General features: G+C 32.1%; 1 protein-coding gene across 9 annotated transcripts in view; it reads left to right on the top strand.

Moving 5' to 3' along the window:
* The first annotated feature begins 734 nt into the window (after positions 1–734).
* LOC134685047 (myotubularin-related protein 13-like) overlaps positions 735–14,154 on the top strand; it is a 64,030-nt gene continuing 50,610 nt past the window's right edge. For all 9 annotated transcript variants that reach the window (XM_063544424.1, XM_063544422.1, XM_063544420.1 and 6 more), the window contains exon 1: positions 735–876. In XM_063544424.1, the coding sequence (XP_063400494.1) occupies positions 822–876 (55 nt within the window). In that variant the 5' untranslated portion in view covers positions 735–821. The remainder of the gene's footprint in view (positions 877–14,154) is intronic.

Raw genomic sequence — 14,154 nt, 5'->3', positions numbered from 1 at the left:
TCACTGATCAGCATAACTAAAATTATTCATTGGTGTTTTATTTATGTTAAACTATCAACCAACTAAAGGGCATACGATACAGTTTTTTTGATCCTGTATTTACAGTTTCATGAAAATTTCTATATAGGCTAATTTTTGCCTGATGAAATCAAATATGTAATAGAAAATATACCTTCATGTGCTACTTTTTGAGTTAAATGAGGTCAAAATTTTGTATATTTACTAAAAATTCGGATTTCTGTCCGTATTTTCCGTTTCAAAAGAAATCCATTTATATAACTTTTTTGTTTTAAAATATGAAGATAAACCGTGACAAATTGTTTTTTGTTAGATACTTTGTAATTTCTGTATTTCATAAGTATCCGAAAAAAAATATGCATTTTTCCCCCCAAAATAATTCATTTTTATCAAATGGTCATGAATTGAGAAAAAACGTAATTTTTCATTGTATCTTTTATTTAATATCAAAATTAAAAAAAATGCTCTATCAGTTACAGTTTTATAAAATTTGGTCAACATAATCTTCCTGCAAAATGAAACAAAAGTGTCGTTTTAAAAAATAGGGTCCACGCACCAATTTTTTTTTTTTAATTTATGCAAAGCATATATTAAACTCATGTTATCTGATAGTATAAAATTAATCTATAAATATCTATATCTAAAGTAATAAAAAAAATCCCGCCAAACTCTAATTTTATAGAAACGAGTGGTTCCCCTTACACTGGGATGTCCCGGAAGTGCATTTTAGGAATATGTACACAAGATGGCGACAGTGTGATGGGAATGCAACCGAAAAGTGAAACTTTGTGGTATTTTATGCAATGTCTCGATTGGCCGACTACTTTGTATTAGTAGGATACGACCACGAGAAAGATAGTAAGTGATTGAAAACATACATTGACCAGAATAAGGTGCATAAGCACACCTCTGACACTGACAAAATGCGTCTGCAACAAAATGTTTATATATAGAATTATCGGTATAAATATAACCAGTCATGTACAACAGAAATCTGGTAGATATAACTAAAATACGCTTATTTATGGTTCTTGTTTTACATTTGAATTGTTGGGGAATTGTTTGTTACATCCCATACAATTACAAGCATTATTCGAACCACCATCTACCAAAAAAATATGGCTTTATTTTAGAGGACTTTCACTTTCATGCATTTTTTGTGTACATTTCAATTTTCCAAAAGTCAATTCATCACAATTACATTCTGATCTACCATCATACCTCATTCATAAATGAAACTCATTGGTCTACAGGGTCCCTGTAACAGTGAATATGGTACCAAACTTTAAATCATCTTTAAATAACTGTCATATTTGGAACATCATACATGTAGCACTTTAAATTTCTAGGAGGTGAGATTCTCCGGCTTTTACCTCAAACACTTTGGGAAAATACAATTTCTAATTCCAATTTAAAATCAAACGGTAAAAGATATCACGAAAAATTTTGAAACACAAAAAGGATACGATGAGGCAGAGTATGTACTTTATTATTATACTGCAAATTAGAATTGTTAACAAATATCATTAAACATAAATGAAAAGTCATGAAGCCTACATTGTATTCCAGTATTCTACTATGTAAAGGGGGAGGGGGGTCTAGGCAGATCAAAGCCTTTAAAGGAAATTAATTGTGCGGTTGCACCGTTGCAGCAATACACATACATTGGCTATTTTTAAACATACTCTGTTCTAATAATGAATATTCTGCAATTAAACATCAATGCAAAATAATAGGGCCAATGGACACTGGGTGAACAGGTATTAGGGCAACAGATAACAGGGCGAAAACATGAATTAGGACAAACATCACCATAATCTTATGAAAACTTATTATCCATTATTCATTTAAAACAGTAGACAGGGTAGATATTGATGTTATCAAGTCTGTTATTATAAAAAAATTGGGTCAGAATGTGCAAACAATCTGTTTCAAAGTAGGGCCTAATGTAGGATTTTTGAAAAGGAGGAGGCGACTTCTCCTTCCATGAGAGGGAGAAGTGAAATTCCAGTACTATTTTGGTTTTATAGTGTTTTTCATGCTTATCATTACTTCATTGTACTTAGGATCGAAGAAATTGTTTTATATATACATTTGTACAAAATGTATGCAATAAAAATATACATGATTGAAGAAGATGGGGTCAGGAATGTTAACAATATCTTGACAACACTTCCTATTTAAGGAAACACCAACTCCTATAGAATTAAAAAAAAAACCCTAGATTATTCAGTAAGTAAACAATTAGCAAACATTCTTAAATGCACCAGTGAAGAATATCTTTTTATCTGTCAGGATTTGAGCTTCTCCCTAAGGATTCTTGAGGGACTCTGTCACTCATCACTTTTGGCCATGGTACATTTAGGTCCAGCAGCAAGATAAAGATATTTGATTGAAATATTATATACATGTATCATTTAAATTTTTAGTCTCCATCCCATGACCCAATAGAGCAATGAAATGACATTAAATTCAGATTTCATTTAAACTTTAGCTGAAGAATGATGATACATGTCTTTAGTTTATACAACATATTTCAGTGTTGATGATATATAATGCATCTTTAATTTGGAATCCCTGATCTGTCATACAATAACCATACACGTAGGACTATCAACGTTTATTTGTTTCGCCTAACAGAAGTTTCAATGGAAACTTTGTTATAAACATTGACATAATATCTATTTCTGTTGGAATAAATTTTCCATATCATTTTTTCCGTTATGAATATATATACTCAATAACTAATATTTATTCCTGTGGAAATAGTATTCCAGAATTTTTTTCTTCTTTTGGAACTTATTTTATGAAGGAACTTCTATTCGGTGACAGCATAAGTTTTACTCTTCACTGAGTTGGCCCAATGTTGACTATTGATAGAGTAAAAGAGGAGACTGCAGTTGATTATTGGTTCGATTCTCTGCTGGGTCAGTCCACTGTTGAATTGTAGTGTAGAGTGCTGGTTGAGACTGAAGTACAAAATGTAGATCATTGGTTCTATTCTCTGCTACATGTAGGTTAGTCCTCTGTTTTCTAGTTGTTGAGTGTTGGCTAGGGGATGAGTAGAGCATAAGTCAGTTCACTGTTGACTATTGGTATAGTAATGAACATGAGATCAGTAGATAGTTAGTTCTTTTCTCCACTGGGTTGGTCCATTGTTGACTAGTGGTAGAGTGATTGCTTAGACTCTACTGCATGTGCAACAGATCATGAGTTCTTTTCTCCACTGGGTTGGTCCATTGTTGACTAGTGGTAGAGTGATTGCTTAGACTCCACTGCATGTGCAACAGATCATCAGTTCTTTTCTTCCCTGGGTTGGTTCATTGTTGACTAGCGGTAGAGTGATGGTAGGGACTGAAGACAACATTGGTTATACTCTTGACTGGGTCAGTTCACTATTATCTATTGGTAGATTTTTGGCTGAGAATGCAGACTATTATTGGTTCTAACTTCTTTTCTCCACTGGGTCAGTCCAAATTCTATAGATACATATGTTCTGCTTCTACCCAATTACATAATATTTAAGAGGAAGAGGAAAGACTGACGAAGTCAGAGCCAGAATGATGTTGACTGGTACATGTACATGTAGCTTGTAAGTTCTAGGATCATAAGGGTAAATTAAACTAACACGCTTCTTTCAAACTGTTACCTTCTGTGCTAGTAATACTGGTACATGTACATGTAGCTTTTAAGTTCTAGGATCATAAGGGTAAATTAAACTAACACGCTTCTTTCAAACTGTTACCTTCTGTGCTAGTAATACTGGTACATGTACATGTAGCTTTTAAGTTCTAGGATCATAAGGGTAAATTAAACTAACACTCTTCTTTCAAACTGTTACCTTCTGTGCTAGTAATTTGAAATTCCAATCAACTCAGTGGGTTTGTCTTTTTCAAAGGAATATTCCCATCTTATGAATACTTATGGTAGAATCCTGAACTTGCATGTTATTCTGTTACTGGACGATATACAACCATAACAAGAAATTAATTATATCTTTACTATAGAGTTTCCAAGTGAAAGTTCAAGCTGTTATACATGTAGTTATTAAACATCAGTTTCTCAAAGTTATACATTTAGTTTATAACTATAATAAGGAATCATGTACTACTACGATAGGTATTTAATGTAACATCTGGTTTTATTAGGATTGATTTCTGTCACTTGGCTATTCTTATCACATGTCTATTTATTGAGAAAATCAATGTCACACATTCCAAATTTACTTTATTAAAAATTTGTTCTTGTATTATTAATCATCTGGAACACACAGGAAAATCCAATTGTTTTTGTATACAGAATTTGTATCAATATTGGGGTAATTGTTGCCATACTTCTGTATCAATTTGTCTCTGTTGTAGAGTTGTCTCCTTGGCAATATCACCACATCTTCTTATTCATATATTTTAAAAGTTTTCAGGATTTTTAAACACATTTTCAATAGGTAATTTTTAAAGGCAGTGCTTTAAGGCCTGACTTTTAAGTCATGAGGTTCATCTTTTCATACGCAATCTTTGCAGGGGGTCTTTTGGCCAGAAATAGATCCGGAAATGTTCGAATTTCTCCTCTTCTTTTTATGGTATGATATGGTTTTTATTTCTTTCATTTACATTGGGGACTAAAGAAACGATCAGTGTGTTTTGTTTGTTTAATAGAACTTGTTATGAGTGTGTATTTTGCATTATAAGCAGTCAACCTGACTACAAACTATCATTATGTGTATTCCGTGCGGAAAGAGGTCGGGTCAATTTCGAGTGTTATCTGACATCTAAAGATTCTTTAATTAGTTCAGACGTTGATTTAACAATGAAAAGTCGACTGAACATGATTAATATTGCATCTTCTATAATTCAAAGCGGAATTCGGTTTATGAACGAGAAACTGTAAAGCGTTTTCAATTTCGGTATTAGTTATGTATGTTGTCTACGTATTATCCTGGTTCCCGGTACTACGTTCCGGGTATTAGCTTTTTGTGTATGTGATGTGTAACATTACGATCGGGTACCAGCCAATCTACGTGTGTATGTGTACATGATTTCCCGCCAAAATGACCGTTTTACAGCTATGGAAAAAATAGTCCACAAACGTTCCGTATAATGATATCAAATTCATAATTAATCGTAACTTTTTATTATCTTTGTATAATAAATATAACAAAATGGATTCCACAAAATTGAAAATAGCATTATTTTACGAGGATTTCTCATATTTTTCTCACTTCCGGCGCAGTAATACGTATGTTTCGAAGAAGCTCGAAGAATTTGACAAAGTGAATTGAGAAGGAAACGGATAGATTTACGTCCTTGCTATCAGGTAAAACAATTTAAATGTACAGAACAAACACATTTACTTCACACAAATAGTACAGGCTTAAGCTTTTTGTTGTCTTATACACGACTGTAGTCTAGTCGACGGCGGTGACCTACAAGGTACGGGTCATACTGGGTCAAGTCTAAATATGTAAACATATCCACGTGCTATTAGGTAGAAAGCATCGTAATGCAATATCTACAATTTTCCCTCCTTTATACATCGTTTACCCAAATATATTTCTCCTTTATAAATCGTTTAACCCGATATATTTCTCTCAAATACACTTAAACACGGGTTGTATGTACGTATCGTTTCTAGTGTTTTCTTGTCCTTATTAAAGTTCATTTGTTGATGTTTAAATATTTTTGAACGACTGAACACAGGAGTGAATGAATGCAACAATTATATATACTGAAGACTTGGGCTGTACAATGATAGTGTACGTATTGCATACTGATAATTATTCTAGCTAGCTAGCAGTAATTATGTTAATTTAGGATGTAATGACAGGAATTCATGAGCTCAGGCTTTCTGAAAAAAATATCAATGACAATGTAAACAGGAACAAAACATTGACACGAATGCTGCTCTCTTCTATGTTATAGTTATTTAGGTATGTGTGTTGCACAAGTTTCAAAAAAATTAAGTTATAAAACTTTTTTTCAGGGCACAAACCCACTTTAAAGACACTTGTCTACTGCCATACCCATCCTAATTTCATGCACCATTTGCAAGCAAGAGACTGAATGGTTTGCAAAATTAAAAATCAGGACGGTGTCCAATTAAAACAAAAGAACTAAACTGGATGAATATTGTAGGAGAAATCTAGAGGAAAGTTTTGATTTGTGAAATTGGTTTTCCTGAAAAGCCATTCATCCTAGCCTGCAGAAAGGAACTATAACTGTCCACCACCAACTGACGAGCTAATGTTGAGCTTCACATATGGAATTAATCAAATACCATCAACGTTTGTGTTTTCAGCACAGATTTCACAAGTTATGACACAGCTGTGTTTTTTTATACCTGTTTATAGAGTTGTATACTAAATTTTGTTTTTTTTATCAATAAATATATATTGTGTCATTTAAGAACTTGTATTTTGCCAAAAGATGCATACTAGTGAATGAAAGTGGTGCAGATCATTTTGCTTTGGTATATAGAATTGAATTACAATTGTTCATGTTATTGGAATGCTTATAAAAATAAGGAGATGTGGTACAATGTATATGATATTTAGTGAGTTAATCAAGCAAAAGTGAATAAGAAATTGGTATAAGCAGTTACAGGTACATGTACTACTGTACAATCTCAAACAATGAGAAAAACTCATACCGTAAAGAGAATTTCATATTTACTTACAAGTAAGTTTTGTTTTTGCGTTGAATAATTTTCTTCTATTGTTTTAATTGCAAATATTGGAAGTGGTTAAAATGCTAATGAGACAGCTGTTATGGCCACAGAGCCTTAATTGAAAACTTCTTTTTCATTCATACCAGTAGATTTTGCCTGGAGTTAGAAACATATCTGCCAACTTTTCAAAATGCACATGGGGGTTTTACATGAAAGATGGTTCATATAGTCATACAAAACCTCCAAGGGGGCCTTCAAATGGAAGCAGGACAAGTCGCCCCACTGGCTAATCGCCCCACTTTTAAAAAAAACGCCACAAACTGATTTATCAAATCGCCCCACATGTGAAATTGGTTAAATCATGTTTAATATTACTCCTGCCAACTTGCCCTACTTATAAAAAAACGGTAATATTTAGATTAATAATATATATATAATTAAAAATAAAAACTCGCACCACTTTAATGAAAACTAATGTACACAGAATACAAACAAACCGAAAATTAATTTACTTACTATTATTGATATATACTGAAATTATAATTCTAAAAAAACCCTGATTGTTAAAGAATAACTAAGTTTTGAAGCTCTAAGTTATTTGCATAATAATTGAAAAGAAACCTGTTAAATGTATCATAATGCAATATATGGAATTGAACTTATATTCCATGGGATAACATCTTTTTCCATAAGTGGGGTGAGTTGGCATTACTAAATTCATCCTGGTTATTAATATATTTATCTAGATTTCACCGATTTCCATTAGGTGGGACCAGTTGGCAGGGGTAATATTAACGGGATATAACACGGTTCACAAGTGGGGGGCGATTTGGTAATCCAGGTTGGGGCAGTTTTTTTGTCGAGCCTGCAACTTTTGTCGCAGAAAGCTCGACATAGGGATAGTGATCAGGGGGCGGCGGCGATGTTAGCTCAGTTCTTAAAAGCTTTATATTTTAGAAGGTGGGAGACCTGGATGCTTCATACTTTGTATATGGTTGCCTCATGTTACGAAGTTTCCGTCAGTCACATGTCCAATGTCCTTGACCTCATTTTCATGGTTCAGTGACTACTTGAAAAAAAAAGTTAAATTTTTTGTAATGTTAAATTCTCTCTTATTATAAGTAATAGGATAACTATATTTGGTATGTGCGTAGCTTGCAAGGTCCTCTTGCCCGTCAGACAGTTTTCACTTGACCTCGACCTCATTTCATGGATCAGCGAACAAGGTTAAGTTTTGGTGGTCAAGTCCATATCTGAGATACTATAAGCAATAGGTCTAGTAAATTCGGTGTATGGAAGCACTGTAAGGTGTACATGTCCAACTGGCAGGTGTCATCTGACCTTGACCTCATTTTCATGGTTTAGTGGTTATAGTTAAGTTTTGTGTTTTGGTCTGTTTTTCTTATACTGTTTGCAATAGGTCTTCTATATTTTGTGTATAGAATGGTTGTAAGGTGTACAGGTCTACCTGGCAGGTTTCATATGACCTTGACCTCATTTTCATGGTTCAGTGGTCAAAGTTAAGTTTTTGAGTTTTGGCCTTTTTTTCTAATACTATATGCAATAGGTCAACTATATTTGGTGTATGGAAATATTTCATGATCTACATGTCAGTCGCGCAGGTTTTATTTGACCTTGATCTCATCTTTACAATTCATTGCTCAGTGTTAAGCTTTTGTGTTTTGGTCTGTTTTTCTTAAACTATAAGCAATAAGTCAATTTTATTTGTTGTATGGAAGAATTGTTAGCTGTACTTGCCTACCTGGCATGGTTTATCTAACCTTGACCTCATTTTCATGGTTCAATTGTCAATGTTTAGTTTTCTTGGTTTATGTTAAGATTATGTGACAGTTGTAATAAAGCTTTATTATTAGGATTATCAACATAATATCAATGATTAGTAAAGAAGGCGAGACATATCAGTGTGTGCACTCTTGTTTTTAAAGTGGGACGATTTGTCATGGATTCCCTTCAAATATATTCTAATGTGGTTTTTGGCTTCTTCATGCATTAACAAGCTCATAGCCATTGTTGAATTAATTGTTTTCTTTAAAATAGTCGACAAAATTGCTCTTACAAAATTTCCATTTGGGAGCCTTGAGCTCGATGGGGGAAATACTCTGCAAATACTGACAGTTGCCAGGTATGGTCATCAAAAAAGTTGACATGTTACTATGTACATTTTCCATTATGTTACTTGATGTTCTTGCTATAAACACAGTACAGAGACTAGTCAATCTTTGTGAACTATTTTTTATGAGAGTCATAGAATATGTGTATACAATCAATAATTAAGAATAGTCTATTTATATTGAAAAGGAAAAGTTCTTATATGTCTAAAGATGAGGGACGAAAGACACCAAAGGGACAGTCAAACTCATAAATTTAAAGCAAACTGACAAGGCCATGGCTAAAAATGCATTTCATGGGAGGCACATAAAATATACTGTAAACATAGACTATAGATATAGGTGAACTAGGTACAAAAGAACTCTGAATCTTAAATTCTACAAACCACCTCTGTTCTATGGAAGATAATGGTATAACTGGACTAGAAATACACACAACCTGTAATTAACTGCCTTTACAGCGCTTTCGCGCTTTGATTAAGCATGTAATTGATTTTTGTTTATTTTACTTTTGCTTTTGTGATAGCTGAAACTTTTTTTTAACCCACAATATATATTATACAGTTCTGTTAGAGCATAAAATTGCTTCTGAAGTAGTTTATTATGAAAATCTTTAGAGTCAAAGGTTCTTTTCAAGATACTTAACTATAAATATTTCCTAGTATTTATATTCCCTTCACAAACAACCGTGCGAGGGATGTAAATCCAGTCAAGGTTGTTAAACACTTCCATCATCATAATTTAACTACATGTACAAGTAAAGAAAGTTGGCCTTTCTTGTCAGCATACATGTATATTCAGCTTTGATTTAAAGGTTAAATAATATATACATGTATATATACATTGTACATGTGTATTCAAAAACTTTTGTGGCTTATACGTTGATGACTCTTTTTAGATTGATCAAAATGGAAAGGAATAATCAGACATCAGTAACAAATTGATATTTAGTACACAAAAATGTATTCCAATATTACACCCTCCCATGTACATATATATATTAAAGTATGCAGTAATTGCAATCCTGTGAACAAAGGAACTAATCCACTATGAGGAAATGATAACTTAACAATTTAACCAGGGTTTGAAGTTGAAGTAGCTTTATGAATGGAGATATCTGATGATAACCTGGGGTTAAGATGTAGAAACAATGTCATATCAAATGTACAGTTAATTGTAGGTTACTGGTACAATTATGTAGAAATTTCAGTCCAATTAAATAAAATTGGAAGATAAGGAAGTTGCAAGTGTATTTGAATTGATAAACTGAATGGTTCAATGAACAATTTCTTGTTTCGATCCTGTACTGTTAACTTCCACATAGGTTGTATTAGTATGTACATGTATAAATTTATTCTTCTTGGAAGAGATTTAGATTTAATTTATTTGTGAAACTAGGAAATTACAGGTATTTAGTACGTTTACTGCAGAAAAAAGTACCATTGAGTCGCTAATAAACTTTATAAAGGTATAATGAGCAGTTAAAGCCACTAATTGTCCCTAACAAGTCTCTGTCTGACACTGTCAGAATTGTGTGAGTTTTGGTTGATAAAATTTGATTCAATGAAAAAAAATTAAAGGCTCAGGCCTCTTTTCATAAAAAAATTACTTGCAACATTTCTACTGGCATAGACATAGGATAGATATTACAATACTTGCATAAATAGTTGGATGGCATTTTCCTGTCAAGAAGCCTTCAAAAGCCATATATATTTCAAAATTATTTTTTTATGGAAGACTGAATTTTTGGCCACAAGTCGCAAATAATTTCCTCATAAAAAGTGACACATATATATGTATTATTGAAAGTGAAATAACTCAAATAACCAATCTAAAATGTTCACTGGTATAAACAATTTATCAATAAATACATGTACATGTAGAGCATGTTGGGTCTCCAACTAGTCTAAGTTTATAGTGCATCCTCTCTAGTGCTCTCCTTTTAAAATTAAATCAGCTATTTTTAATCTGCTGAATAACCCCCAGCAATGCTTTAATTTGGATATGGCTATAGCCTCTCACAGTATTTTGATAACTCTAGATCTGATGTTGAAAAATTCATTGAAAATTACTACTGAATATGTATTGAATGCTGCAAATGGTTGGACCTATTATATCTATGTAAAGATGATACATTGTACATGCTGCAGGATCCATGTAATGAAATATGTATATATAATGGGGGTTAATGATATGCATATCTGTAACAGCTGTGATCACAGTGAACTATGGGAGAGTAATGACATAATGATTCCAAGGTGAGGAAGGTGGTTATAGGTTAGTAAATTACTTCCTCATATTTATACTCAGGGTCAGTGATGATTACCTACATCAGTAACATCATGTCTCTAGTGATAGCAGGATGAATTACAATTACATTATGACTTTTGAAGTATGAAATTGAAACAACTGTGTGGGTTTTATTTCTGGGAAAGGGTACATTGGAGTTTTGATAAAAAAGGGCCCAAAAAGTTTGAACAGTAAAAGAAAGATTTCTTCATGGATATAAAATCAAATTTGTTCTACCATGCATCCATCCATAGACTTCATCGCACTAATGTCATTGAAATAATGATTTAAATAGGTGCAGGATTGTTTTGATGAACTTTCTCAAATATATATGCATGAAATATTAGCGACTAGACATTAAACAAACAACCCTTTACTTTGTTGTGACAAGACTTATCTAGGAGTTGAAGCTGTTCAAGCATCATGTCTAATGGACATTAACACATTATAGATATGAAGTATGTCAACTGATGGAATCAATATTGTCTCTTTAGTAACTTGTACAATGGCCTCTATAGTAATATACATTTATAAATTATTTTTTTGGTTGTCCACAATAAATTGAATTGGGATGATCTTTGTGCCAGAACAGAAATAATAGAACAGAACACTCCAGGGATTTACCAATTATCATCTATTTTATATTGTAAAGATCTAGTTTATAAAAGATATCATTTTACAATCCTATAATTGACTTGTCAGTTCCATGCTTTCCGTGTGAATTATTATATTACAGATCAATTCTAGGATGGGACTTTGTCAATAAACTTATGGAAAACTGGGAAGTTATGAAATAGTTGTTCTGTAGTCTCAAAAGAATTAAAAGTTCTGTTGTCCCAAAATAATTAATAGTTCTGTAGTCTATACGGTTACGTATGAAGACTGACCACCCAGTACTTGAAATTATAGCAGAAAATTGCAAAGTACTTCCTATTGTTGCACATGATTACGTAATCCAATGGTTTGTTTCTAATTATCTCCGCACTGCCATTGATGTGTTTTATTCTTTAATTACTTCTGGAAAACACATGTTATCTCTTTACTTACATGTATATTGAAGCATTCATTGAAGGCATGAAGTAATTATGAAATAGTTTGGCAAGATGATGTGTGTTTTCAATTTTATCTTTAAATGTAGAAAAAACTGTTGAAATTTTTAAAATAAAGCTGTCTTTTTGTGTCTCTTTTTCATAAAAGTAATTACAAAACAGCTATTTATTTCCAAATAAACATTTCAATTTTAACAATAACTTGCTACTTTAGTTTACCAGTTATTATGAGAGTTCATGGATTAGATTGAGAATTTGAGTTTTTTGTAAATTTACAAGAAGCCTTGATACTGTTTCCAGAAAAGGCATATTTATTGCATAATTAAAATTAATATATGATACTTTGTTAACTTAACAAGTACAGTGTATGAATGTTCTATTTTGCCCTTCAAATTTTGTCACCCCAAAGAGTTAACTAGAAATAAAATATGGCAAAGGTCACATCTATGGAATTATCAAGGCATCTAGTGAAAATGAGGCACTTATTTGAGGGCAGATGTGTAAATACTATGCTAGAATGTAGACGTTATATCTGATGCCCTGTGTAGATTGAGTGCCACACTGTCTGCATTTATTTTTTACTCTTTGACATGAGTAAACTGTATGCTTGCAAATAAAACTTCTGCCCCTACAAACATGACAAAACGTAAACCCCATTGTCTAAGTGGCAGTCCATTCAAGATCACCTATACATCTAACTGTATGGATGTTAAAATATTTTTTGTTCTGTATATGCATTCAATATTTGCCACTGAATAATAAGCAAGAATCAATCAAATAAATAAGATGTAGGCACATACATATACGGCATACAAAACAAACTTTCCGTTTGGGCAACCACTTTATTTTTATATTATATTAGATGATCAAGTTTTTGTTTGAAACTACGAAGAATTATAATTTTTGACTTATATTTAACATGTACAAACGTTTATACAAATGTAAATGTTGTTGTATATATCAGCTGATGTTGTTTTCACCTTCCCCCCAGAAATGCATTGAGGTCAGAATATTTGTTTCTGTTAAATGAAGTAGCAGATGCTATAAGATGTATCACTGAACAGAAAAGATATGTTATGTAAGACATAGTTTACAGAAGAATTCCAGAAAGCTATCAGTACTGTGTTGGCAGAATGTAAATGTAAAACCATTCTGGTAGCAACTTAACACAATTACTGGATAAGATAAAACGTTAATCTTTGTAGGAAAAACACTTGGTTATATCTATCTTATCTACAATTACTGAACTATCATTGGAATATATAACACACTTGAATAAATACAAATATTGAATAAGGCTTGAGAATAATGTATTGTTTTATTTGTTAAGACAAATACAATTTGTCATGATGTGATGTTGAGATATTAGATGTTTATTATAGATCATCTTCTAAGATTAGATCTTGGGTTAGATTTATATTAATGGATTTATGGATATTGTTATGATGTCAATCTTGTAGTAACAAATTATAACATAGTTTTTGGTAAATAATAAAAGGATGAAAGGGGGGTGAACATTATTTTTGGAATTTTTAGCTTTGATAAATATATGATATTTTTTGTATCAACAGCAAGGGAAAAAGAGATTTCAAGATCTCTAAAAGTTATATTGCTACACTCACCTTTTCATGGAGTTTATTGTGTTTCAGTTCATGTTAAACAGCATAAATATTTGTTTTCCTCACTGTTTGTAAGGCATTATAAAAAAAACCCCAAACTTTCAAGGTTTCACGCAATAATTAACTTCTATTAACTGTTGTAACATTTATAAATGAGGCGTGTAGATTGAAATTGAAAGAATTAAAACAAAGAGAAAAAAGATATTGGAATAAAGAAAAGCAATCAGATTGAGACACCATCTTTTTTATGACACAAATATCAAATGAATTACAATTTCTTTACAGATTTTAAGTAAATTGGCCTTCAGAATTGGATCAACTTTCTATTAAGTTTGATTAGAGTGAGAGTTAATTCCTTCAGTGTAATTAATGAATTGTTTATCTCGT

This window comes from Mytilus trossulus, chromosome 9 (assembly GCF_036588685.1).
Source record: "Mytilus trossulus isolate FHL-02 chromosome 9, PNRI_Mtr1.1.1.hap1, whole genome shotgun sequence".
Taxonomy (NCBI): domain Eukaryota; kingdom Metazoa; phylum Mollusca; class Bivalvia; order Mytilida; family Mytilidae; genus Mytilus; species Mytilus trossulus.
The sequence above is the reverse complement of the archived record's forward strand: the minus strand, read 5'-3'. Positions and strand labels throughout refer to the sequence as shown.